The sequence below is a fragment of the Anabrus simplex genome, chromosome 11 (assembly GCF_040414725.1).
Source record: "Anabrus simplex isolate iqAnaSimp1 chromosome 11, ASM4041472v1, whole genome shotgun sequence".
NCBI classification, from domain to species: Eukaryota; Metazoa; Arthropoda; class Insecta; order Orthoptera; family Tettigoniidae; genus Anabrus; species Anabrus simplex.
The window spans coordinates 135,367,895-135,395,767 of NC_090275.1; the positions used below are offsets into that span (position 1 = coordinate 135,367,895).

The 27,873-nt window shown below is 42.0% G+C and overlaps 1 protein-coding gene across 7 annotated transcripts in view; it reads right to left on the bottom strand.

Moving 5' to 3' along the window:
• The window catches only part of LOC136883343 (uncharacterized), a 169,713-nt gene that overhangs the window by 11,685 nt on the left and 130,155 nt on the right, over positions 1 to 27,873 (bottom strand). For all 7 annotated transcript variants that reach the window (XR_010861241.2, XM_067155588.2, XM_067155591.2 and 4 more), the window contains 3 exons: positions 26,498 to 26,672; positions 22,473 to 22,645; positions 4,445 to 4,600 (listed from right to left, as the gene is read on the bottom strand). Coding sequence is in view for 6 of the 7 variants with exons in the window: in XM_067155588.2 (XP_067011689.2) it covers positions 4,445 to 4,600; positions 22,473 to 22,645; positions 26,498 to 26,672 (504 nt within the window). In the remaining variant the exon portion in view is untranslated. The remainder of the gene's footprint in view (positions 1 to 4,444; positions 4,601 to 22,472; positions 22,646 to 26,497; positions 26,673 to 27,873) is intronic.

The following is a 27,873-nucleotide window of genomic DNA, read 5'->3' on the forward strand; positions in this document are numbered from 1 at the left end:
ATCTTCCATCTCAGTTCAGTACGGACCAAAAATGAAACTCTTATGTTTAAATACGTTCTATTGTTAATGACTTCCTCCATTGTCCTTCCCCGATCTGCAATGTCCATCTTTATGATGTCCATCCAGTGGGTTCATGGTCTTCCCACCATCTGCTTCCCTGTCACATGTTGCTCCAAGTTAACATATGCTGTCCTTGTTGGCTCCATCCTCATTACGTGCCCAAACCACCTCAGTCTGGATATGCTGATCCGATCTAACAATGATGTAACAATCCCAGCTTCCTTCCTAATCACATCATTCCTCAACTTGTCCAGTTTGGTTTTTTGAATTGTGGACCTAAGGAACTTCATCTCGGATGCCTGCAACTTTGATGAGTCTTTCTTAATGAGGGTGCAGGTTTCAATACCATAGGTCAAGATTGGTATGAAGTACTGATTGAACATCACCAGCTTTGATTTTGTTGGTTCTTTGGGATCCCAGAGGAGTGTTTGTACTTGCTGGTAAACGTGAGAGCTCTTCTTCATTCTATTTGCTACCTCCTTTCTGGCTAGTGTATCTTGAGATATTACAGTGCCGAGGTATGTAAAGCTTTCCACACTTTCTAGTGGATGGTTTCCTAGCATGATGTTTGCTGGTAGTCTCTCTCTGTTTATTGCCATCACTACTGTTTTGAGTTCTCTTATCTTGAGATTGAACTCATGGAACTTAACCTTTCATTCATTGAGTCTCGACTGTACTTGTTCCTCAGTTTTTTCCCAGATCATAACATCATCAGCAAAGGCCATTGCATTTAGTTCACCAGAGGTTTTCTTGATGTTCTTCATTATGTCATCCATGATGGGGATAGTGCACTACCTTGCTGGACTCCACTTTCGGTCTTCAATCAGGATGAATGTCCATCACCCAATTGCACACAGCTGGTACAGTTCTCACACAGCATCTGAACTTTCCTCACCAGTCCCTCTGGCATGTTCCTTTTTCACAGGCATTCTCATATCTTCTCTCTTGCAATGCTGTCATATGCCTTCTCAATGTCAAGGAAAACCATAAACAGATCTTTGCCTTTTCCCCAATATTTTTCCATTAACATACGGACACTGAAGATTAGGTCGGTTGTGGTCCTGTTAGCCCTGAGGCCCTACTGTTCCTCTTCAAACTGTGGCTCAAAGATGAGTCTCAATCTGCTCTCTAAGATTTTCTCAATCTTAAGCCATGAGAAAGGAATGTTATTCCGCGGTAGTTGGAGCATTTTTCGTGATTTCCTTTCTTAAACAGGGGGATAATGACACCTTTGCTCCAATCAGTAGTTATCTTGCCATCTTTCCAAACTGCATTGAGCACTCTGTGTAGCCACTGTAAACCCTGGACTCCTGCTGCTTTAATCATGTCCATGCTGACTTCATCGATTCCTGGGGATTTCCTTTGCGGCATCTTCTTAAGGGCTGCTTCTGTCAGGTCAGGTACGTCCTGCTACCATATGCAACAGTAGACAGTACTACCTGCGACTGTCTGGCCAAGGGTTGGGCGGCTGTTACCGAACCTGACAAACTAAGGGAGAACCAATGGCTATGGGCTATAGTTTAAAAATATAAATATGGCAATTCAATTAGCAGTGTATTTCTATGCATTTTTTTCAATTTCAACCAGTATAGTGTTATATGTGCATAACAAACAATATTTTAGGTAAATGTCGTTATAAATTCAGTGTACGTTTGGAATATATAATTCACACCTCCAACCTCGTTAGTGAGAAAAATGACTTTGTGAAATCCTTCAATGCATGAAGTTTCAGAAGTCCTCAAGTGTTCATTATTAATTTTAGATCTAAAATTGTTTTTGACAAAATTCATTTGGACCACATACTTTCAAACACATATGCTGACCCAGACATTGTCAGGATATATTTTTTTAAAATTGTACAAGTTGGGGTAAGAATCTCTGAGATCCTAAATGACATATCAACTTTCCTGCCCTTTTTTCTGTCATCAGCTGCTGTCTATGATTCTACCACATCAAAGTTCCACACTTCACTTGCTTTGATACATTATTCTCCTGGAGAATTGACGAAAAATGTTTTTTCCACAGCCTAAAAATTGTCTTCTTATTTGTTGAAGTGAATGAATCGTTCTGTCTTCAGGTGGTACAAAAAACAAACCCTCATTACAAGATACCTGAGTAAGTTTGAGAAAATGATTGCTTCCCCCATCAAGTCCTGAATAAAGAGCTGTTTCTTGCTCTGCGCGTGATGCAAACATTACGCTGAGTACTAACTGAAACAGGGGAGAGGCTGCAGACTAGAGAAACACCAAGTAAACACTCATTGCCATATTTGGAACACATTGAAAATCTGTTCACTCTCATTGCATTCAAAATACAGTACTGCCATCTATTGTTCTAGTCGCACATTACCCTGTAAATTATTATTTACTTTTTTTTTAACCCATTGGCATATTGATTTTCCATCCCTTCACATGCCAATGATTAGTATTTAAATGATGTAAATCACAGTTCTTGAGAACTTTAATTTATTAGTTATTACAGTTTTCTTATGCAAACTTTAATGTGGAAAAATGAATGAAGCCCCATCTAGCGGCGAGGATAGGAACTGTGTCGGCTGCCAAAGCCTATCACACTCCTCTGGGGCAATGATTAATGACTAACAGATGAAATGATACTGGAGAGTGTTGCTAGAATGAAAGGTGACAGGAAAAACAGGAGTACCCGGAGGAAAACCTGTCCTGCCTCTGCTTTGTCCAGTGCAAATCTCACAAGGAGTAACCGGGATTTGAACCACGGAACCCAGCATTGAGAGGCCGATTTGCTGCCGCCTGAGCCACGGAGACATGCAAACTTTAATTTACGAAATGAAAACATCATAAATCTTATCTCTCTAGCGCTTCTAGCACTTCAACATGGCTATCACCACTGACACGACTCACTTCTGTTCAGAATATCTGATATGCCTTCTATGCACCATTCACCTTTGATAGGGACAGGCACAGTGAAGAGTATATTTTCAAGATCAATTATAATGTGAACTGTTCGAGATAGTCAAACGCAATTACCGCCAAAAGAAAAAGTGACTCTTCCTCTTTTTATTGGTAAACAAGATGATAGTTCCATCCCTTGATGAACGTCCAAAATACACGCTAAAAGCCACTCACGCTCAGCTCCATGGCTGCGAGCCATCAAGCTACATTACATCCGCGAACAATCGCACGGCTGGGAGCTGTCAGTATATCACTTTCAGACCGTGTACGCACAATTGTGCGGGTTTGTGTCTTATTTATGTCTGAGCTTATTTGACGTTTTCTTGGCGCTAGACCAGACTGCAGTGCTTGTGCGGGACACGTAGCATGTACTTCAGTTGTTTTTATTTAGTGTTTGACCACCAAGGGGCAGGAAGAAGAGTTTAAAAATACAGTTCATCGGCAAGGTGGTGGGAAGCAGTAATGCCTAAAGTATTTAATAATTTCATTCATATTAATCTAGAAGCTTTACTGAATATCAGAATGTAACAATGAAGTGTGTAAATTGTTTAACGAACATAAATTGTGAGCTTACAATATTGTACGTAATACCGTGAGGTTTTGAATGTTGATACGCACAATTGTGCGGGCTTGGTTTCCCTACAGGCAATGCATGTGGGAGTGCTGGGTGCTGCCACCAAAAGGACTGTGAAAGCAGAACGCTTACTGAGAAATGTAATGTATAAGATTTTAATTGTTCAAAATTGTTCCACACTATAAAATAGAACATTTGATCATGTACATATGTATATTCACATGTACTGAGCTGAAATTTTTTATTTTTCATTTTCTGTAAGTAGTGAATTAAGTCCTGACATGCACAATTGTGTGGGTTCTGTTTTTCAGATGATAGTTCTTATTTTGTAAAATAAACTGTAAAAACATGTATTTGAGAGCATTTTAGCAAGTTTTTGATGTAAAAACAAAAATTCACACCTCCAATTTTCTTTCAGGTCTGACGACAAGGTGCTGCCACCAAACGGGCTGTAAAAGCAAAACTCGTCCTCATTGTAGAAAATGTAATGTTTACTTGTGTTTGAATAAAGGTTTTAATTGTTTTAAATTGTTCCACACTGTAAAATAGACCCTTTGATCATGTACATACGTATATTCACACGCATTGAGGTAATTTTTTCTTTTTTGTAAGTAGTGATGTAAGTCCTGACACGCACAATTGTGTAGGTGTTTTTTTTTTTTTTTCAGGATTTTTATTTTGTAGAATAAACCAAAAATACATGTATTTAAGAGTATTTTAGTCAGTTTTTGACGTAGAAACAAAAAATTCACACCGCTAGGTTTTTTTAGGTCTGAAAGGGATATACCAATGAGTTAAATGTAATTTGCTCTTGTCATCATATAAAGCAATGCAGGTCCGCTGGTTTAGGGTGAAGACTAACACAGCAATGGTGACTCACCTGTAGGCCCTTCACTTTTATTAGTTCCTTCAACCTGTCTGTGATGTAAAAGTCGAGTTTCTCGTCATAATAACCAATGTCCCCAGTATGCAGCCAGCCGTCCTCGTCTATCATAGCTGAGGTAGCCTCAGGGTTGTTGAGGTAGCCTTTCATTACCTGAAACACACAAGTCATGCAAGCCTCGAATAAAATGGAAATGGTATTTCGGAATTGAGTGAAAGTTAGCATTTAAAACCAGGGAAGAAGTCAATACAATCAAAGCGATAAATAATTCAGTGTTCAGTCTGCAAGCCTCTGTCCTCTATTTGTAACTAGTTCTGTGGCCTCGTTTAATTCCATATCTCTCATCCTTAAATCATTAGAAACCGAGTCTAACCACTCGTCTTTGTCTCCCTCTACTTCTCTTACCCTCAATTATCTAATCCATCATTCTCCTAAGTAACCTATTCTCCTCCATTCACCTCACATGACCCCACCACTGAAGCAGGTTTACGTGTACAGCTTCATCAATCAAGTTTGTTCCTAACTTAACCTTTATCTCCTGATTCCAAGTACCTTCCTGCCATTGTTCCCACTTGTATGTTTCAGCGATCATTCTTGGTACTTTCAAATCTGTTACTGCTAACTTATGAATACGATACCCTGAGTCCACCCAGCTTTCACTCCCTATCAGCAAAGTTGGTTTGAAAGTAGACTGACTTGAGGCTGTCACGGTCAGAGCTATTTTCCAGCGTTGTAGGCTGTGGCCCAGGAGCATATGATGGTCCCGACGTTAGGCAATAGAATTGAGTGGTGTTGCAATTCCACCTCATTATTACATCTGAGATTTTAAGGCAAATGCCTATTTCGTTCCTTTGAAATAACATGATTTTTTTTTAATATGTTGATGTTTCATGATAAATCCCTTACATTAATAGGGTTTTATAGTGCCCTAAAATGCCTATTTGGACCTTTAGAGCCTATTTTACTATTTTAGTGCCTAAAAATGCCTATTTTCTAAATTTAAAATAAAATTCAACTTCTGTAATTTTTACAATCACACAGTGGACATCCCTGGAACAAGCAGAACAGCAGAGGGTGGGTTTTTCACAGAAATGTGCTCTTCCGAGACAACTGTCGCCAAAGGAATGTTGAGTGAAGGGTGGAGGTGGAGGATTATCTCAGAAGAACAACGAGCAGGTAGTAAAGGACGTACTGTGTCGAGTGACGGGGTGAGGGGGAGAATTATCTAGGAAGAACAAGGAGCAGGTAGTAACAAGGGACATACTGTGTCAAGTCGCCAGTGAAAGAACATCTGTTTAAGTTAATATAGTTCATCATGCCTAAAACGAAATCATCTAAGGGTGCACTTATACAACAATGGCTTGTACAATTTCCAGGGATGACTTTTGCTGGCAAGATTATTTTCTGCCAGTACTGCAATAAACAGGTATGTGCATATATCTTAAATTTCATATTAATCTAAAACTAAAGTTTTGATATTGGCTCCTCTAATTAATTGTAGAGACCTAGTCCAGGTGACGTGGGTTCAATTTCCAGTACCAGCAGTAATTTAGAAATCTATGAGGTCTGGAACGGTGTTGATCCAGCATCGTGAGGACAATTGAGAAGCTAGAGTGGGCAGGGGTCATGGAGGCAAGGCAATACGGCTGAGGGATGTATCGTGCTGACCACACGCCACCCAATATCTGCTGGGCAGCAATCGTTATTGAAAGCCAAGGCCCTTCGGGGATTGTAGTATTCTTGTTCTTAATTAACTTTAGAGTAATAATGGCCTCATTTAAATAGTTCAAAATTACAAATTTTATTCAATAGCTCACCTTGACATCACTTTATTGTGTTTTAGATTTGAGCCACGCCCTCCCCATCTATCACTACATAAATCAGCGATCCAAGCAATAACTTAGTGAAATATTCATGGGGAACAATATTTGAGGTCCGGATCGTGTCGACCGGGCAAGGCACATACATAACCCTGAGCTGAAAACCCCCCCTTGTAATCAGGTAACAAGGGCAAGACTACATCTATTAGAAATAAAAGAAGAAATGGTTTAAACCAGGGGATTTATTAAATAAATATGAGAGAAAAATTAAAGCAAGAAAAGAAAATCACACAAAATAAATAGGGAAATTCATCGTAATACTGATGGACATACCTTGTTCTTTCTCACATAGTTGAAACATGGCGTGAAAACTCACTAATACTCTTTAAAAAAAATGATACGTAATTTAAAATGCTCACTGCTCCTCGACACATCGCTATTACAATACCAGCAGCTTCCTTTCATCATAAACTATTCAACTAGGTCGCCCGTTTTACCAAGATTCAAATATCCAAGGCACTGCATCATGTATTCATTAGGCAACTAACAATGCGAAAAGTTCGCATAACAATAAGCCGTGCCGGGGAACAAAAGGCAGATAAGAATAACGACAGATGAGACTGAGCACAGCCTCCATGGACCAATCAAAGCCAAGACAAGACCCAAAGAATACAATAGGTACGCCCATGCGCAAATATGAAACCAACATGGCGGGTACTCAAGCTGAGCATCAGCCATGAATGATAAATAAATATAGGTCTGCGCTGAAAACCAAACAAGGCGCAGAATTTGAAAGACAAATACAACAGGTCAACCGGCATATCAACCTTTCCTCTCCCACACATTCGAACTCACATGCATACCACATTCACGCACACACAATGAGGGTATCGGGAAAATAAAACACGAACGGCCGTTCAGATTTCGTGGTCAAATACAAACCATAAATTGTGACTCCACGGTCATTATCAGTGGGTCTCAATTACTCAAATGTTTGCGTGCGGCGTGCAATTACATATAAGGTCAGAATTGGACATTACTTTATTCACATCACTGGCATGTTGCGCCTTGTACAACCTGGATTGGTCTCTCCTGCGGTCGAGACAAGGGGCACATCATGAGGATCACGCAGTATTAAAGCACGCAGCGCACCAAATCATAACCACAGAGACCCTTTTTCAATCATAACAACAAGACCACAAATACATTCATTCAAAGCACATCGTATGACGGAGCGGAAAGATGTATGCCATCGACCGTAACATACGGGAATAAAACGTCACCAAATTTAAATATAAACCAACTATCACGTACCTGTGATTATCAATGGTAAAATCGAATAGCAGTTAGCGTGAAAGGTCCAGGCTTGAACACATTGAATGAATATTTGAGGCATAAAAATGCCACACCGAACATAGCGGCAGCCATTGTTAGTATCTGCCCCACATAGAACAGCAAAAGAACTCCACAGAGTAAAAATTATCGCTCAGCAAAACGAACGACCTCACAGATAAAAACATAGCGTGTGCTGCTCCCTACTGGACGTCATTAGACTGACACACAAAACTGAAGGAAGCTATTTACATAATTAAATGTCAAATCGTGGAACATGCGATAAGCATGGTTCAAATATCCAGCGGCACCGCCTTTTAAAATGCTCCGAAACTCGTTGATCAGACGAGTGGACGCATTTTAAAAGAGGTCCATAACTTAAAACTACGAGCGCGCGCCCACTTAACCTAGGTACTTATGAACTACTTATATCAACAATTATTTACGAACACATGAAATTTACAAGAACAGTCACCACATTATACATTTTAAATGAGAAAGTCTGCCTCATGGGAGGTCTGTATTAGCTTGTCACGTGCAACGCTGATTTACATCAGTCCATTATTACACTGTTTCATTCGCGCACTCAGGTTGAAATCTAGGCATTCAAAAGTCAAGGCGGTTGGGTATAATATTTCCATGCACTCGTGGATCTGGATGTGAATTCAGTTCAACTCCAGCAATTCGAACCACTTCCCTTTTTTTTCTATTTCCTTTCTTTCCTTTCATTTCCGTTCTCATTCATGAAACACGATTTTTACCTGAAAGAAAAGGCATGTTAGAAAACTGGGAATTCATTAAGGACAGGGTTAATATACACCACTACAGATACGTAAGATATGGAAATATACGAGGTTTACTGGCTTCTTTGATGGTAAGCCTTTACCATCGAGACGTGAGCTTTGCTCACCCTCTTACTTACTACGTCTTCCAGTTCTACTGTCACAGGTCCCAGGAATCTGGTTACCTTTTTAGGCTGAGACCATTTATAACATAATTTGGCCGTGACTTGATTTGCCGTTGAGCTCAATGGAAAACCTTTCACTACGACCAAGTCTCCAACTTCAAGCTTTACTCTCTTTCTGTTCCGATTGTACCTCTCAGCCACACGGTCTCGAGCCCTGGTTAACTGTGTCACTGCTTCCTTCCATTTGGCCTCTACGTCCATCGTCCTGGACGGTTTGGACAGATACCCGATATTCCACTTCAACTGCAGTGGGTCGACAAGATCCCTGCCTAGAAATAGAGCAGCCGGGGCTTGCCGGTGCGACTCATGTACACTGCTGTTGAATGCTAAAACAAAGAAATCAAGATTACAGTCCCAGCTGCGCTGGTCAGCGTTGTGAAATGCCGTCAAGCAAGCTTTGAGATTTCGATGGAACCTTTCAACGTGCGAGGGTTTGGGATAGTGAGGGCTTAAAAACACATGCTTTATTCCCCACCCAAAGCATAAGTGTCGGAGCTTACGACAGTTAAAGGTGGACGCATTGTCGGTCACTATCGTCTTAGGGGGTCCGTAAATTCCAAAAATGTGCCGGGATAAGAAATGCACAACGTTGTTCGAATTTATCTTGCGCACGGGAAATAGCCAAACAAATTTTGAAAATGCATCAACGACGGACAAGATCCCAACGTTGCCACTCTTGGACTTGGTGAGGGGGCCAAAATAGTCAATGAATAACCTTTCTCCGGGGCATGTTGCTATGTCGGCAGAATGGGGTCCAACGAGAGAAGACTGCGCGGGTTTAGCCCTCTGGCAAACATCGCAACTTCTTACATACTCCAAAACATCTCTTTTCAAGTTAGGCCAGAAGTAGTCGCGAGAGATTCGATTTAAAGTTTTATATTGACCTAAATGAGCGCCCAGATAGGAGTCGTGATAAAACTGAAGTAGCATGGGCCTCAACTTCAAGGGTACGTAAATTCTGTCACTACCATTTTTCCGACATCGACGGGACAACAATCCTCTCTTAACACTATACGACTCGTCTTCAAGAGAGCCATCCGCGATTCGTTTCAACAACTCGCGACACTCGGAGTCGTCCTTCTGGTGTTCGGAGATATCCGTGAAGGACCATGGGAAATTTTGCAAAATACTAATGGTGTTATCTTCTTCGGTTGGGACACGGTCTTCCTCAGGTTCGACCGCACTCTCCTTCACTCCCTCGAACATGCGCGACAAGCAGTCGGCTACAACATTGTCCTTTCCACGGACATGTACGACAGTAAATTTGTACGCAGATAATCGGAGAATCCATCTGGCGGTTCGACCAAGTCTTTTCACATTAGCGCTCATCCACGAGAGAGCTTGATTGTCCGTGTGGATGTAAAAATGGCGGTGCTCAAGATACGAGCGAAACTTTTCGACACCCAAAACTACTGCTAGGCATTCTTTTTCGTAAATGGAATACCTCAGTTCAGCTCCATGTAGTAGTTTACTGAAGTACGCGACGGGGACTAGCTTACCCTGCTCATCGGCTTGATTGAGCACCGCGGACACAGCGAGCTCGCTGGAGTCGCATTGCAAGGTGAAATCGCGGGAAAAATCCGGACTATGTAATACAGGGGCTTCACAGAGTGCCTGTTTCAATTGTTCGAAGGCCTGGGTTTGATCATGGCTCCAGACAAAGCGACAACCTTTTCTTTTCAGCAGGTTTAAAGGGGCCGAAATCTGAGAGAAATTTTTGATGAACCGGCTGTAAAATCCTACCATACCAAGAAATCTTCGCACACCGCGAACGTTTTTGGGCGGGGGAAAATCTTTGATGCACTTAACCCGATCAGGGTTTACACCGATTCCAGAGTCAGATACAACGTGGCCTAGAAAATTTAGCCGTTTGGTACAAAGAGAGACCTTCTTTGGGTTGATCGTGAAGCCGTGCTTGCGCAACCGACTGAGAACTTCGCGAAGATGGGCCAGGTGCTCGTCAAAGCTGGGCGAAAAGATTAGAAGATCGTCCAAAAAATTAAATACACAGGAAAATTTGAGGTCACCGAAAATTGAATCCATCGCGCGGCTAAGCGCTTGTCCTCCCACAGAAATGCCCATCGGGACTTTATTGAATTCGAACAATCCAAACGGAGTGGCGAAGGCAGTACAGGGGCGACTTTTAAGGTCCAAGGGGATCTGATAATATGCGGAATTGAAGTCAAATACAGTGAAGTACTTGGCGCCATGAAAATGCTGGAAGGCACTTTCGATGGTGGGTAACGGGAAGCTGTCGAAGACAATGTTCTTGTTGACCTTTCTGTAGTCTATCACGAATCTCAGCTTGCCGTCCTTTTTAGGGATTAGGAAGGCGGGACTACTAAAAGGGGACTTGGAGTGACTGATGACCTTCTTATCTAGCAGGTCGTTGACATATTCCCTCATAGCGGACAACTTCGGGGGCGAACAACTGAACGGAGGGGACCTCACAGGAGTGTCATCTTTGAGTTCGATGCAGTATGAAAAATTCTTAGCACACCCAAGCTTATCGGTCAAGACGTCGGAAAACTCCTCTAACAGGCAGTTCAACATGAGATTTTGGTTTTCGCTGAGCTCACATGAGGCATTGATAAGAGGAGGTTCCGTCAGAGCGGACACAGTGAGACGCTGAAATGGTGTCTCAAAGGGGTAACTGACATCAGATTTAAAGCGAAAGGCAAAGGATCGATTAATGAAATCGAGGGACAAGCCGGTAGCCAACATAAAATCGGTGCCTAGTATGATTGGCGCGGACAGGTTGGGCACAACATGAAACGTCCAATCCCACGACAAACCATGTATCTTGATATGGCACTTGGTTCTACCAACGGGACACACCTCACGACCATCGACAGACACGTACTTTCTCGGGTTCTCACTTTCAGGAAGATACTCTAATTTCATAGAAAGCACTAGGGATTTGTCTACAAGAGAAATACACGAGCCGGTATCCAACAAGCCATACAATACACGAGACCCAATATAAACTTTGGCCCATGGGGTAGATGACGGAAGGCCCCAGATCCTTTTATTGAGACCGACCTTAGGCGCCAACGGCGGGCCATCACGCCGGCGCGCCTCTAGTTTCCCTGCTGAGGGTTACAACGAGGACATACGCGCGCTGTGACACCAACAAGACCACACTGAGAACACTTTGCAGGAGGCCTGGACCAACAGTTCTTTGAGACGTGGCCTAATTTACCACAATTCCAACATGACTTGACTTTACCACCCTTTACAGGAGCTGTGTTGGATGGTTGGGTTGCATTGACATAAAGCGGGGGCGGAGTTTGAGGGCTGGGCCTGCGTTCGGGGCTACGGACGAGACGAGACGGAGGAGGGGAGGTACCAAAACTAACAGATTTGATGGGCGTACGACAAGCGACGTCAGGAAAAGAGCACTCGGATGGGATGGGAGGCGGACGGTATTGTTTGTTTTGGCAAACTACCCCCTCGAATTCGCGACCCAGGTTGATGATGTCGTCGACGCTCTGAACTAGAGACCGTTTAATGTGTAGCTTGTAGTCGGGGGCAAGATTTCTATAGAATTGGTCGAAAATCTCGTCTTCGGGCACCTTAACATTCATGCGGTTAAATAACGTCAAAATCCCAGTGGCATAGTCGTCGATGCTTTCACCTACTCCTTGCGTTCTACGGAAGATTTCCTGCTTCAGACAGTAGTCCATATCAGATACCCCGAATCGCTCCTTTATGCGGCTGGCGAATTCACTCCACGTTATGATACTCCCTTTAATAAGCCTATACCATTTTAGAGCAGGCCCTTCCAGCATTCCCGGGATGACGGGCACAAACAAATCGAGAGGTAACGAGCTACACTCAGCTATGTCCTCAACTCGCTCCAAAAATTCAATTACACTGGAGGTTTTCCCTTCACCAGAGAAATTTAACCTCCATTTTCTCACAATTTCAAACACGGGGTTCACTTCAGCATGCCGGTCGGAACTGGGCCTAGGAGATGGGGAAGTTAATCGCTTACGATTTTCGTCAGGAATACGATTACGAAAGGTAATGACATTGTTATCGTCAGGGCATGAATTGCAGCGGTTGCTTCCCGCGGACGAAACATGGAGTTCATTCGTCCCTTGCTCCATTTCGCTTTCCGGGTTAGGCATGTCGCTAGTAATACTATCGTTACGATTATTTATTTCTACAGCCTTCTGATTATCCATATCGCAACCCAAGTTTCAAAGGTTTGAACACGAGACACATACACAATATAACAACAATGGATTTGAATTCAACAATGGACATAAATTATAGATCACACTTAAAATTAGGGCCAGAGACTAACTGAATCATGAGATTAAATTAAAGCGACCAGAACTGACTTCGAATGGGTTTCCAGCTCTACCTCGTCCGATTTCCTTTCAGAGGAGGTATCCCAGTCGAGCACGCTACTGCTACCATTTACTGAGCCACGCCCTCCCCATCTATCACTACATAAATCAGCGATCCAAGCAATAACTTAGTGAAATATTCATGGGGAACAATATTTGAGGTCCGGATCGTGTCGACCGGGCAAGGCACATACATAACCCTGAGCTGAAAACCCCCCCTTGTAATCAGGTAACAAGGGCAAGACTACATCTATTAGAAATAAAAGAAGAAATGGTTTAAACCAGGGGATTTATTAAATAAATATGAGAGAAAAATTAAAGCAAGAAAAGAAAATCACACAAAATAAATAGGGAAATTCATCGTAATACTGATGGACATACCTTGTTCTTTCTCACATAGTTGAAACATGGCGTGAAAACTCACTAATACTCTTTAAAAAAAATGATACGTAATTTAAAATGCTCACTGCTCCTCGACACATCGCTATTACAATACCAGCAGCTTCCTTTCATCATAAACTATTCAACTAGGTCGCCCGTTTTACCAAGATTCAAATATCCAAGGCACTGCATCATGTATTCATTAGGCAACTAACAATGCGAAAAGTTCGCATAACAATAAGCCGTGCCGGGGAACAAAAGGCAGATAAGAATAACGACAGATGAGACTGAGCACAGCCTCCATGGACCAATCAAAGCCAAGACAAGACCCAAAGAATACAATAGGTACGCCCATGCGCAAATATGAAACCAACATGGCGGGTACTCAAGCTGAGCATCAGCCATGAATGATAAATAAATATAGGTCTGCGCTGAAAACCAAACAAGGCGCAGAATTTGAAAGACAAATACAACAGGTCAACCGGCATATCAACCTTTCCTCTCCCACACATTCGAACTCACATGCATACCACATTCACGCACACACAATGAGGGTATCGGGAAAATAAAACACGAACGGCCGTTCAGATTTCGTGGTCAAATACAAACCATAAATTGTGACTCCACGGTCATTATCAGTGGGTCTCAATTACTCAAATGTTTGCGTGCGGCGTGCAATTACATATAAGGTCAGAATTGGACATTACTTTATTCACATCACTGGCATGTTGCGCCTTGTACAACCTGGATTGGTCTCTCCTGCGGTCGAGACAAGGGGCACATCATGAGGATCACGCAGTATTAAAGCACGCAGCGCACCAAATCATAACCACAGAGACCCTTTTTCAATCATAACAACAAGACCACAAATACATTCATTCAAAGCACATCGTATGACGGAGCGGAAAGATGTATGCCATCGACCGTAACATACGGGAATAAAACGTCACCAAATTTAAATATAAACCAACTATCACGTACCTGTGATTATCAATGGTAAAATCGAATAGCAGTTAGCGTGAAAGGTCCAGGCTTGAACACATTGAATGAATATTTGAGGCATAAAAATGCCACACCGAACATAGCGGCAGCCATTGTTAGTATCTGCCCCACATAGAACAGCAAAAGAACTCCACAGAGTAAAAATTATCGCTCAGCAAAACGAACGACCTCACAGATAAAAACATAGCGTGTGCTGCTCCCTACTGGACGTCATTAGACTGACACACAAAACTGAAGGAAGCTATTTACATAATTAAATGTCAAATCGTGGAACATGCGATAAGCATGGTTCAGATTTCACAAGAGAAAAAATGCCACCTTCAACAGCATGCAGATACTGCCAGTCACAAAGCGAAAGCAGCCATGAAAAGTAACATTAGACAGACTCTGCTCACACAAACAATATCTCCTACAACCCATAATGGTTTCTATACTGATATGTGTAGAACCCTAGTTGCAGCAAATATCCCCTGGAATGCTGTGCATAATCCGGTTTTCAGAGATTTTTTACAGAAATACACCAAGCAGCACATCCCATCAGCATCTAAATTAAAGAAAAACTACTTAGATATTTGTTACAATGAGGTCATTTTGTCAATCAGGGAGGATATTGGCGAGTCATGCATATGGTTGTGTAGTGGACAAAACTACTGACTCTGTGGGCAGGTACATTGCTAAACTTATAGTAGGAAAACTGAAACCCAATCAGGCATCTACCACTCACCGTCTTTGCTCTAAACAGCTTGAGAAAGTAAATAGTCAAAGCATTGCATACTTCATCAACAAGGAGTTGCAATTGTTGTATCCTGGGAGTGTTGATGTTTCTTAAGTCCTTCTCCTTGTCTCCAATGCTGCTTCCTACATGATTGCCACTGCACCTCTCCTCAGAACTTTCTATCCTTCTTTAATTTATGTTTGCATGGCCCATACCTTGCATAGACTCGCAAAAACAGTTAGGGCCGAGTTTCCTGCAGCAAATACTCTCATTTCAACAATGAAGAAAGTGTTCTGTAAGGCTCCATCAAGAATAGCCATCTTTCAAGAGAAATTCTCCTCTATTCCACTTTCACCACAGCTAATCATCACCCGTTGGGGTTCCTGGATGGAAGCTGCCCTGTATTATGCAGAACATCTTGAGGAAATCAAGACTGTGATAGACAATTTCCCTTTAACAGACAACTCTGCATGTGTGTCATCTGTCAAAGAGCTGTTAAATGATTGTTCCAATGTTCGGAGAAACATTGCATATATTCAGGCAAATTTTTCATTTCTTCCATTACAAAAATGGAGGAAAAAGGAAACAGTCTCAAACAGCAATTTTCTGTAATTGAGGAAGCTGAGAATAACATACAAAGTGCTAGGGGCAAGGTAGGGGATAAAATAGGAGACAAGTGGTCTAGCGTACTGCCGCAGAACCCAGGTTATTCAGTGCTGAAAAGGGTACATCAGGTAATGGATGGGGAAAAGGTAGACTTACCAAGTGAAATTGAATTGAAAAATGTAGGTAAATTTTCCTATGCCCCTCTAACATCTGTGAGTGTGGAGTGCTCTTTTTCTGCTTTCAAAATGATTTTAACAGACAAAAGACACAGCCTGACTGTGGAAAATTTGGAGAAGATTATTGTTATGTACTGTAAAGCAAACTACAAATGAAAGTACTGTAGGAATGTTCCTCACAAATAATAAACACATACTCCATTCGCGTTTACACCGTTATTGGATGCCTACAGTACTGTAATTGTGTACAGTGATTTTAGTATTAAGGTTTTAGATCAGTACTGATAATGATGTATCATAAAATCCATAACTTTTTTTGACACATAACTTTTTTATATTGTTTTGATAAATGTCTTTTTTATTCTGTCTTAATTTTTCAGTTATTTCGGTTAAGAATAGGAATACCACGTTTGTTAAAGTGAAAAGGTATCACTTTACAGTTTAAGTGTATATTGTAATATTTTAAAGTCTATTTCCTGCCTATCCACACATTTTAAAAACATATTTTAAGTGCCTATTTTCTCTTTTAAAAGCCTATTTACTTGTTTTAAAAGCCTATTTTAGGCACCTAAAACTAATTTTTTAGAGCCTAAAATACTACTCATTATATATAGCAGGCTACGATGTGCTGCTCGCCTATTGGTCCATCATGTTGTAGGGGTGGTCGCTGATGGGGAGTTCTTCGCCCAATGATTGAAGCATTAAGCAGGCCAACATAGGTTGACCTGCCTTGGCAGAGACAGGCAACTGATCATGTGTTGCTTTTTCTTGTCTGCCATGCCCATCGTGTCCTCCAGGATTTAAGGCTTTCAGGACTGGAAACCAGGCTTTGTTTACCCATTTATATTCCTCCTTGCTGTTGAAGCTGTTGGTGTGCTGCAGGGTGTGATACCCGTGTGTGATAAGATACAGTGGTTGACAGTACTTTGGGTTACTGTTCTGTATGTCATGGCCTGCTAGCAGTGAGTGTTCAGCGACTGATTTTATTTATTTACTCATGTCAGAAGCATACTTAATATATACAGTAAAATAATAAACTATTTACAAAGATTACAAATATTAACAAATAAAGGAAATTGACCAAATTTACTGTACATCTAGATGGTGTTTTTCCAAAACTGAGCCACACCTAGGGCATTGTCATCTGCAAGCATGAAATCTTGCTCTGAGCAAGAAAATGGGCAGAGCAGACATTGGTACATATGGTTCACTGTTTGTTCTTCACCGCAGATGCACTTGGTGTCCTCTGATGTGAAGCCCCGTAACTTAAGTGAGGACTTAGCCCTGCCGACACCAGTTCTCAATCGGTTAAGGGACCTCCAAACACTCCAGTCTTCATTGTAGCCAGCTGGAAGATGTCCAAGTGGCTCTATCCAGTCTTGCTGCTTATATTTCCACAACAAAAGTCTTGCCTTATCTGGTGGTCCTTTCAAGGGCTTTGATGCCTGGAGGAAACTTTTCCTGGATTTCAGCCTAGATTGAGATTGTTGATGGCCAAACAGTGGGTGAGCTTCAACTTTCTCAACCTTCAGTCGTTCTTCATCAGCAGCGACTTCTCGACAAATACTTGGAGGTGCAACGCCAGCAAGACAGTATAGCTTCTCAACATGGCTAGGTTTTACGCATCCTGTGATTAACCTACAAGCTTCATTCAGGGCAGGGTCCACGGTGTCAGATGATCTATACCACACAGGGGATGCATATTCTGTAGCAGAGTAACTCAGAGCCAATGCAGTGGTTCTAAGAACTTGTGGCTTTGCACCCAGTTTGTACCTCTCAGCTTCCTCAGGATGTTGTTTCTGGCACTGACTTTGTGTTTGATGTTGGAACAGTGTTTTCTGAAAGTGAGGGAGCGGCCCAGCATCACCCCTATGTACTTTGGGATGAAAGAGTGTTCCAAGAGGGTTCCATTCTAGGAGACATGTAATTTCCTTGAGGCCTCTCTGTTCTTGAGGTGGAAAGCATAAAACAGAGATTTTGATGGATTCGGCTTTAGGTGGTTAGCCTTGTAATATGTGCCTAATTCTTTCAGAGTACTGTCAAGGGGGAGTTCTACCTCTTCAAAAGTTGCACTCTGGCAGGCTAGTGCAAGGTCATCTCCATATATGAAACTTCTTGTTTTGTTGAGGAGTGGTTGGTCATTGGTATAGATATTAAATAGCAATGGAGCCAGTACACCTCCTTGGAGCAATCCATTTTTCTGTGATCTCCATCTGCTTCTTTCTTCTTGAAGGTCTACAAAAAAACCTGCAGTTCTGGAACAAGGTTGACAGCAATCTGGGAAGTTTTGAATCTTTCATGAGTGTAAAAATCTTATGAAGCAGTATATGGTGGTTCACTGTATCATATGCAGCACTGAGGTCAGTGAAAGCTACCCCTGTAATTTGTCGATTTTCAAAACCATCCTCAATGTACTGCGTGAGGTTGAGAACTTGTGCAACAGCATTCTTGCCTGGTCTAAAACCTGCCTGTTGTGGAATGAGGTTTTTGTTGATAGTCTGGATGAGTCTGTTGAGTATCATACTTTTGAAAATCTTATATAGGTGACACAGGAGAGATATTGGTCTGTAGTTCCTGGGGTCTCTGCTGTCCTTACCAGGCTTTAGAACAGCAATTACATGTGCTTTGTTCCACAATTTTGGAATCTTTGACATCCATAAGAAGTCTTTATAAAACTGTAGCAACCATTTTTTTCGTGTTTCTTCCAAAGTTCTTTATTTGCTCAACTCTCATATCATCCAGACCTGCAGCTTTACCTGATTTGCTCTTGATTATTGCATTTTCTAACTCAGTGATGTTGAAATGATCTGTCGGCTATGTCTGTTGTACTCCTTCACTCGGGTAGTGATGCTGCATTTTGTAGTGCCTGTGTACACCTGGCCGCAGCTGCACGGGATCTTGTAGACATCAGCTGTGGAGAGAGGATGGTGTTTGTCTTTAGCAGTTCCTGGATTTTCTTTGTTGGCCTATATATGCCTTTTTCCCCATGGGACTCCAGTTCTATCAGGGTAGGATAGAATACAATACGGAGGCTACACACTCAAACTTTGTAGCTCTTAATTTGTCAGAATACAAGAAAAAGAAAATAGTGAACTGTCAACAACTCCAAATTATAAATCATAACTCTGAACATGACTCCAAAATTACTGGAATATGTACTTGAATGTCCGAAGTTACTCTTCTGTTCCATCATAGGAAATGCTTGAAATGTCTTCCGTTAACTCAATGACAGACTTCCATGTGCTGACTCCATAAAGCCCTCACACACCTCCATATCTCCACATCAGCTCTCACAGTTCCAACGGCATCCCAAATACATTGTCTTAGAGTTACTTCATTGGCATTTCCACTTGGCTCTCCAAGTCTTTGAGGTGTCCTCAGAAATGAAAATCTAGTGGATTTAAATTGGAGGAACTTGATTGCCAACTGATGGAACTATACCGACCAACCCACCTATTGGGGAAACGGCATTCTAGCGATCTACAAACATACGTACTGATGTGAGGAGGTGCCCCATCGTGCATGAGCCACATCTGCTTACGAATCTGTAGTGGAACGTCGTCCAGAGGCTCTGGCAGAGAAGACTGCAGAAAATGGAGATAACTCGTAGAGCCAGTCAGTCGTGCAGGCAGCTCAAATGGTCCAAGAAACTGATCTCTTAAAATTACAGCCCTAATATTTTTAGGAAACAAGTGCTGGAAATGACCTTGGTAAATGGCATGAGGGTCATCTTCTGCTCATCTATGGTCATTGTGAAAATTAATTATAATCTCCCAGGTAAAGGATTCCTCATCTGTAACCAACACACTGTGTGGAACGACTGCGTTATGTTCACATTGTTGCAAGAACCAGGTTCAGAACTCAGCTCTTGGAGATGCCCAGCTCAATGCCTTAATTAAGGTACAACCCCAGCATTTGCCTGGTGTGAAAATGGGAAACCATGGAAAACCATCTTCAGGGCTGCCAACATTGGAGATCGAACCCACTATCTGCTGGATGCAAGCTGATAGCTACGTGACCGAAACCATGCGGCTACTTGCTCTGTGAGATGCTGAACTTTGTGGTAGTGCTATGAGTACAATAGCTGTTCGCGCGATGTACGATGTGCAGTCTAGTTAGATGTACCTCCTTGTCTTGCCAAGCTCCTTGTACTTATAGTCGGTCCCACTTCGACAAGTTTTTAAAAATCCTTTTTCCCATTGAAGTTCCGAGGGATCGCGATGCGATCCATGGCATTCGATCTGAGGGTGAAAATTTAAAAAATAATAAAAAATAGGAAGATTCTTAGTATAAGGTCATATTTTTATATATTGGTTCCAAATGTTTAACTCAGACAAGACCTGGGTCTTGACCTTAAGATTGACAATAGGCTGGAGATGTCCAAAAACAGGGCGAAACATGTACCTATGTAGTGTATACAAATCATTTAGAATTTAATCAGCACAAATGGTGAATTGTATTGAATAGGTGGCTACAATAAATTTTTTTCTAATAGAAACTTATTGGAAATATGGCAGTTTGGAAATCATTGTCTATACAGCTTCCTTACCGCATGTGCAGTTTCTCCAGCTGCTCCATTAAATGAGGTGAATATCAGGTAATTCGGCACATGTAAATGTTTCCAATGTAATCAATCAATTGGCTACAGTGATGCTGTTAGCTCTACAACTGTCCCACAGCTACGTGTCAGGCAACAACTTACCAGCAATGACAGTGGGGCAGGTAGCATGGAGCCTACCATCCAGTGTCGCATGCACTTATTCACGCACCACTGCTGAGTGTAAAGTAACTCGGATTGCTTGCATAACAGCTGCATCAGTTTGTCTCCTCATCCGATTGGTATACATAGAGTTAACAGTGTCTTGAGATTAAAACATTTTACATAGAAACAAGAAAACATTTTGGAATGACTCAATGGAGCAAAGTCATATGTAATAATAATAATAATAATAACAACAACAACAAGAATTGGCTACTCGTAGATAATGCTCTGCCTAGAAAACACTTATCAACATTTATAACTGTGGATCTCAACAGGTGTATAATGTCCTAAATATGGTGAAACGGATGCTCTAATGCTGGTTTGATTAGCTGGACGGTAGAGCGCTGGCCTTGGCAGGTTCGATCTGGTTCAGTCTGGTGATATTTGAAGGTGCTCAAATACGGCAGCCTCGCATCGATAGATTTAGTAGCATGTAAAAGAAGTCATGTGGGACAACATTCTGGCATCTTGATGTGTCTGAAAACCGTTAAAGTAGTTAGTGGGATGTAAAATCTAATAACATTATTATTACGAAAGCTAGACCGGTTTACGAGTACAGCACGTGCGCTGCCACTCCTCTTCCCCAGCGACTAGGGGAAGAGCATACCAACATGAGTTGTCCTAAGATAGCAAACAGGTTCAACAACCTACAATGGCAATTCAAAACACATTAGGTCCTGAAATATTTGGCTTGTTTATAGGGAAACTAGTTGGACAAGGTAAGATGTATATAGCATATGTTGTGAGATGTACTCTTCTTTACCGACTAGCAAAATATCTGCACGTATACTCCTAACACTGTATAATATCTATACAAATAACTAACCAATCAGCCCTGGACCAAGAGCATTCATTTATACAGATGATACAGCTACTGCTGTCCAAGGCAGAGCTTTTGAAGAGTTGGAGATGAAGCTGACAACGGCACTTCAAGACCTCACCAAATATTATGACAATAATCAATTGAAGTCCAATCTGGAAAAGATGCAGGTACGTGCATTTCATCTGAGAAATAGGGAAGCCGGAAGGAAGTTACACATAACATGGTGGGGACAACTGTCTCACTGTGATACTCCAAAATATCTAGGAGTAAAGTTGGATCACTCCCTCACGTTCAAAACTCACTGCAAGGAAATGAAATTGAAAGTATCTGCTATAAATAACATCATTCGTGAACTAGCTGGCACCACATGGGATGCAGAGCCAAATGTACTCCGTACATCTGTCTTGGCATTGTGCTTCTCAGCAGCAGAATACTCGGCACCAGTTTGTCAGAACTCCACACATGTTAAGATTGATGTAGCTCTGAATGAGAGTGGATGTCCAAGCCTCACTGCTATCTGTAAAATATATCAAATCTTGGGAATAGCACCACCAGATATTTGGAGAAAAACAGCTGTGGAAATGAAGAAGAAGAAGAAGCAGGAATCTGATTCAAGTGATCCCTTGTACAGACACAACAGTTTCCAAGGCTGAGATCAAGAAAGCTTCTTGCAGTCAACGGTGGCAATTACATCATCACCTAGTAAATGTCGACTCCAACTGTGGTGAGATTCGTTACCTGAAGAGCACTGGGAGAATGTTAAGGAGATACCTGCGGCGGGCTCTCATTTCCGTATGCTAAATGGAAGACGTTAAATAGGCTGAAAACTGGAGTGTTCCAATGCAAGGTGAATCTGAAGAAATGGGTGTCGTGATTTTCAGGATCCACAACATCTATTGACCTGTAGGAACTTGCCTGAAAGTTGCAGCTAATGTTAAGGCCATCAAAACTGCTGAATTTTGGTCCTCACATACCATCTACTAATGTGGTTTGTATACTTACACAGATTTCTGTATTTAACTATATAAAACTGATATCCTGGACATGTAAAATAAACAAAGAGAACAACATGTCTGTACTCACCTGTGGTCCACGACAACACACTTCTCCCACCTGTCCTGGGCCGAGAGCTGCTCCAGTCTCCAGGTCGAGCACTTTGCCGCAAGTGTTGGGGATGGGCGGACCAACTGCAGCCTTGTTGGTGCTCGCTTTACGGGAGTGCATTATCACTGGAGATGTCTCCGTCATGCCATAGCCTATAAAAATATAGTGGATCAGTGGTAGGGTGGGAGTTTGAACATGACAGCTCTCTATGTCCTAAGATTAGAGTCTGGTGAGACATTTCACGTAAAACTTCGCCATAGATCACTGTCTGAGAGTGAAATCGACAATCAGGCAGCATAAATGGCATAAAATACAAATGTTTGTACACGGTAGTTGTGGCTATACAATTTAGGACAACTGTTAGCACTTGTCGTGCCTCTCTTTCCAGAAGATCCTTTATGCCAGTGTCTCAGAACCTCCTTGTCCATGAGATGCTGCATTTCCAGGTCATAAGATGCCTTTGCTGGCAGGACCTAGTGTTTACAGTGCACTATGTCTTCTGGTATGGGCTAGAGCAATGATCTGTCTCAGCTTTATCCTTGGCTTTGACAATATGAAAGTGACCGAGGTATGAGCGATACTAGTAACACCGTTCCTTATGCAGCCAGTCCCTGCTATGAATGGTGTGAAAATGTTGCTCATAGGGTCGGTTGGTGCATGCATTTCAGTGGGCTTGGCAGACTCATATGTAATAGCAACTTCTGGCTCGGTGAGGAAAGCAACGGGAAACTACAGTACCTCACTCCTCATTTCCCTAGTACGCCTCTTCAGTGATGCCTAGGCCGTCTATGACAGCTGATGGCAGAGCTGTTGAGGATCCAACCAGCCTTAGGGCTGAAGGCTGAACATACATACACAAGAAGATCAAGATATTCTGATGTTCAAGACTTCCTCGTAACAACAACTACTACTATTATTGCTATTATTCAGTGCACAGCAGAGTCCACATGTGTTAAACAGCTATGGCTATGGATCCAAGCTCAGCATTTGCCTGTCCTGACAATCATTGTCTGTGGTTTCCCATTTTCTTTTCCAGCAAAAAGCTGGGACTATTCCTATTCATAGGCCACAACCAATTCCTTTGACGTTGTAACGCAGTTTCATTTACTACAAGTAACAAGCTTGAACAGCTTCATTTTTTTTAAACACGTATTGACTTGAAAATCAAGTAGCAAATATTTAAGAATATACTTAAATATTGTATTTCAATACATATATACATTTATTTTGATTTAGAACAGTTTTCTTCTTATAAAGGACATCATCCGTTAGAATATTTCACAAAATACATCACATTAATGGATTGGTAAGACATACAATCTTCAGTACTGACTGGTAGTATGTACATGATGATGAATTACATCATAACAGAGTGCAGTGTATATCCAGCTTCTCAAGTGGCAACTCCCTAAAGGAGTCAATGGCTTTGGGCAGACGAAGACACGTTAGGGCAGCTGCAGTACAGGATGAGCACTTGCGTAGGAGAAGGAAACTCCTCAGCTCCAGAAGTACCCATCATGGTCTCTAGCACAACACTTGATAAGTACAAAATGAAAATTATACCCCACTCGATAACTTGTAGAGCTCAGTCTGTTTGCGCTAAAAGTAGCATATTGGATTCTACATCTAGTTTGAAGATCAAGGACCAGTTTGAGGGTCCTTAATCTCAAAGAATCAAGCCCAAAAGAAATAACTTTTATATATCTCAATGTCTGGACACTTACTACAGTTGACAAACAGACTGAGCTCACAAACACACTCAACAAACCACTGTCAAGAGACCTGTATCCCATCAGATGTTCAAATCCAAGGCTAATATCAGATCTGCTAATTTAGTTATTCTTAGTTCATACATCCATTGTAGATTCTGTAGTGGACTTTAATGCTCCTATCAATCAAGATGACTCTAACAATCCTGAGAAAGTTGAGACCTGGATTCAAGTATATAATGCAGAATTAAGATTACAATCATTCTTTTAGGTGACTTCAATGCCCAGTTGGGAATGGTGCGAAAGTTTAGAAATAGCATAGGTTCATGTCCAAACGAACCGCAGTAGTGAATGCTTCGACAACTGCAATCAGATGAACCTTAAAATTATGATCACCCACTTAAAGAAGAATCCTAGAAATTGACATGGTATTCACCTAATGAACCGATTCGTGGACGTCAGATAGACCACATTATAATCTTCCACCAGAATTTACGTGAGATGTGTAATGTGCTTTCAGATGTTAAGCTTAGAGTGAAGTTTGTACCAAACTACAGCCACAGAGGATCCATAAAAGCATGATAAATCAGAATTACAGTCCATAGAATCACACAAGTGCGAAAAAGGCTACTTTAGCGGGAAAGAAGAAACCACAACGATGGGCCGAATAGTTCAGTCTCAAGACAGGAAAAACTGAAGATTCAAAATCCGTAAAACAAAATACACTTAGCTTGAGAACAAGAGCATCAACACTCATGATTTTTACCCAGTCTGAAATTACTGGCTACCAAGTCCCTTCCTTAAGTTTCCACGATGAGAATGGCAATCTTATATTCTGAATAATCATGATAATTGTGAACAATGTGCTCAATATTTTGAGTCCTTACTCAACTGCCCTATTGAAGCATCAAACATTATAATTTCTGGTCCATCCTTCATTTCACCTGATTCTCTTCTTCCTAATAGAGAAGAAATTGGCCACATCATTGAATCTCTTCTGAACAATAGACAAGGATTCCACAGTTGCCCAACTTCTGAAAATGGCCAGGCCAAATTCTTTCTTGATATATGGGACCCAGAAACTATTTCTTAAACTAGCTCTCCATAAAGAAAAGGCAGAGGTACAGCTCTTCATTTAGTTCCATCAAAAGCGCTGAACCTATTGTTGATCCACAGATCAGTGAATATCAAGACCCATGGAAAAATAACCTCCCTTTGCACCAAACAACTTGTATTGAATTTTGTTTATTTCAAGAAGGCCTATTCCTTGACATCCACAAGGTGATGGGCGTCAACAACAAGACTCTCATAAGTGAAATTCATGGCAGAAATCTCAAATGGTATAATATCAAGGCTGGTGTTTGTCAAGGCAATGGGCTCTCACCCATTCTTTTAAACTGTGTTCTCGAGAAAGTCTTCCATGAGTCGAGAAAGAGGCTATCCAATAATGATGTTAGGCTGGGCACTGGACCCAAAGGAGTGCCTTGCTTTTGCAGATGAACTCAATGTCACCTACCTTCAGGTTGAAACATTACAAGAAGTAGGTCTCCAGATATCTTCTGATGTCTGACAGTCATAATACCACTGCATTTCTCGGCATAAAATATGGAAAACTCAAACAATGCATCGTTTCCAGTATCAGATGCATCAGAAAAGGAACCCCTGAAATACTGTACTAAACACCCTGCAAACCAGGATCGATCTCATGGTAGCCCACAGTAGTACTCTGCTGATGCTTGGCCCTCACTCAGCACCATAGAGAGGAAATTTTATGGAGTCAAATACAGAGCTGCTTGTATTTTGTTTTAAGCTTTTCTGTCCAAATGTTGAACACTACAACATATTAAAGAATTCTTGATGACTAAGAAATGTGCACTTGCAGTGAGATAGGATCTGGTTGGGGTGTCTGAGACAGAACTAAACCTAGGTACACGGATCTTCCAGAAGAAGTGGTCCAAAGTGGTTCTCCATCAAGATGGAGGGATACTGCCTGAGAAGTGTTAACCTTGGTCCTAAGGGTTCAAACAATAACTTACACTGCTATTGTGTATTCTTGCACAAAGGGTAACCACACTTGTAGGCTGCTTCCTGTCCGACCTCCTTTTCCAACCTTGACTGTATTAGACCTAGCGAGTCTTTCATTTTCACACCTTTTCCTTTCTTTTACTGATACGTTCCTCCTCTTCCCCCTGGTTAATATTAGTACTATAGAGGATGGTTGTAGTTATCACCACCACAGAGGGAGGTAGCTGCTCATAGATATTCAGTAATTATTCTATTGTTAGTCTCAAGTACCTTGGGACACCCCCATCCGTGGGGGAGACTTAGCCAGAAGACGATCGAGATCAGATGCCCCGAGGGGAGCAGCGCCCGACATGATGTGACGGACAGATTCCAGGAGCTGGGGCCCAACTTCGGGGTGACCAGCCAAGAAGAGTACCAGGGGCGGGGCGAGGAACAGGAGAGATGCCTGCAAGCAGAAAGCTGACAATTAACATCGCACAGGATTGAGAAAAAGAACGTGTAGGCAGCAGTTATGTAGAAATGAAAAGGTTAGCGCCGGCTAGGGTGGCATGGAGAGCTGCATCAAACCAGTCTATGGACTGTTGACTCAAACAGAAACTCTGAGTTGATATCCAAACTGCCAACCAGTACAGAATGGTCTGGCACCGTGTGCAGCTGGTTTGAGTCCCATCAGAAAGTTGGTGACATGAAAATTAAAAAATGAAATGGCGTAGGCTTTTAGTGCCGGGAGTGTCCGAGGACATGTTCGGCTTGCCAGGTGCAGGTCTTTTTATTTGACTCCTGTAGGCGACCTGCGCATCATGATGATGAAATGATGAAGACGACACATACACCCAGCCCCCATGCCAGAGAAATTAACCAGTGATGGTTAAAATTCCCGACCATGCCGGGAATTGAATCCGGGCTCTTGTGACCAAAGGCCAGCACGCTAACCATTTAGCCATGGCCTGGGTTCAGTTCCGAACCTCTCTCCAGCGGTAATACGAAGTGTGATTCTTCCATCGTGTGGGAATGTAAAGCCTTGAGCAGTCCCCTTTTGTGTATGAGTAACCTGTGTAACCCCCCCGCCCCACCAACCCAGACATGAAGGTCTCCACTATCAACCCCACCAGTGGTAGACTTCAGTTCCATAAGTGCCTTATTGTGCCTCTTCTTGACCAAGTCCAGTCACCTATTCCTTGTTCAATATTACCCTCCATCATCCATTCTCCTGACATGTCCAAAAGCATCTCAATTTGTTTCTCTTCAATATGTCTCTGATTTCCTTCCTAACATCCTCATTCTTATCCTCTCCTTCAGGTTGTCATCTCACTCACCTGTCACTGCTTCCTTTTTTCAGATCAAGCTCCTCACACTGTGATCTCCACGTCCAAATAACCAACATTTCTCTTTCAAGGTATTCTCTTCTCCTCCGGTCAACGCTTGCTTTTTCCACTCGCTTTCAACCTTGTACTTCCTCTCTGTTAGCTTGCTCTCCCCGCATTTTTCTTCTCTCTCCTCCACGATTTCATCTATTACTGTTATGAACTTCCCATCACAGTGGACATTGCTTGCACATATCTGACCATACAAGTTGGCCGTGTGGTTAGGAGCGTGCAGCCATGACGAATAGAAGAACCAAGTGTGATGACTCAACCGTTATAGCG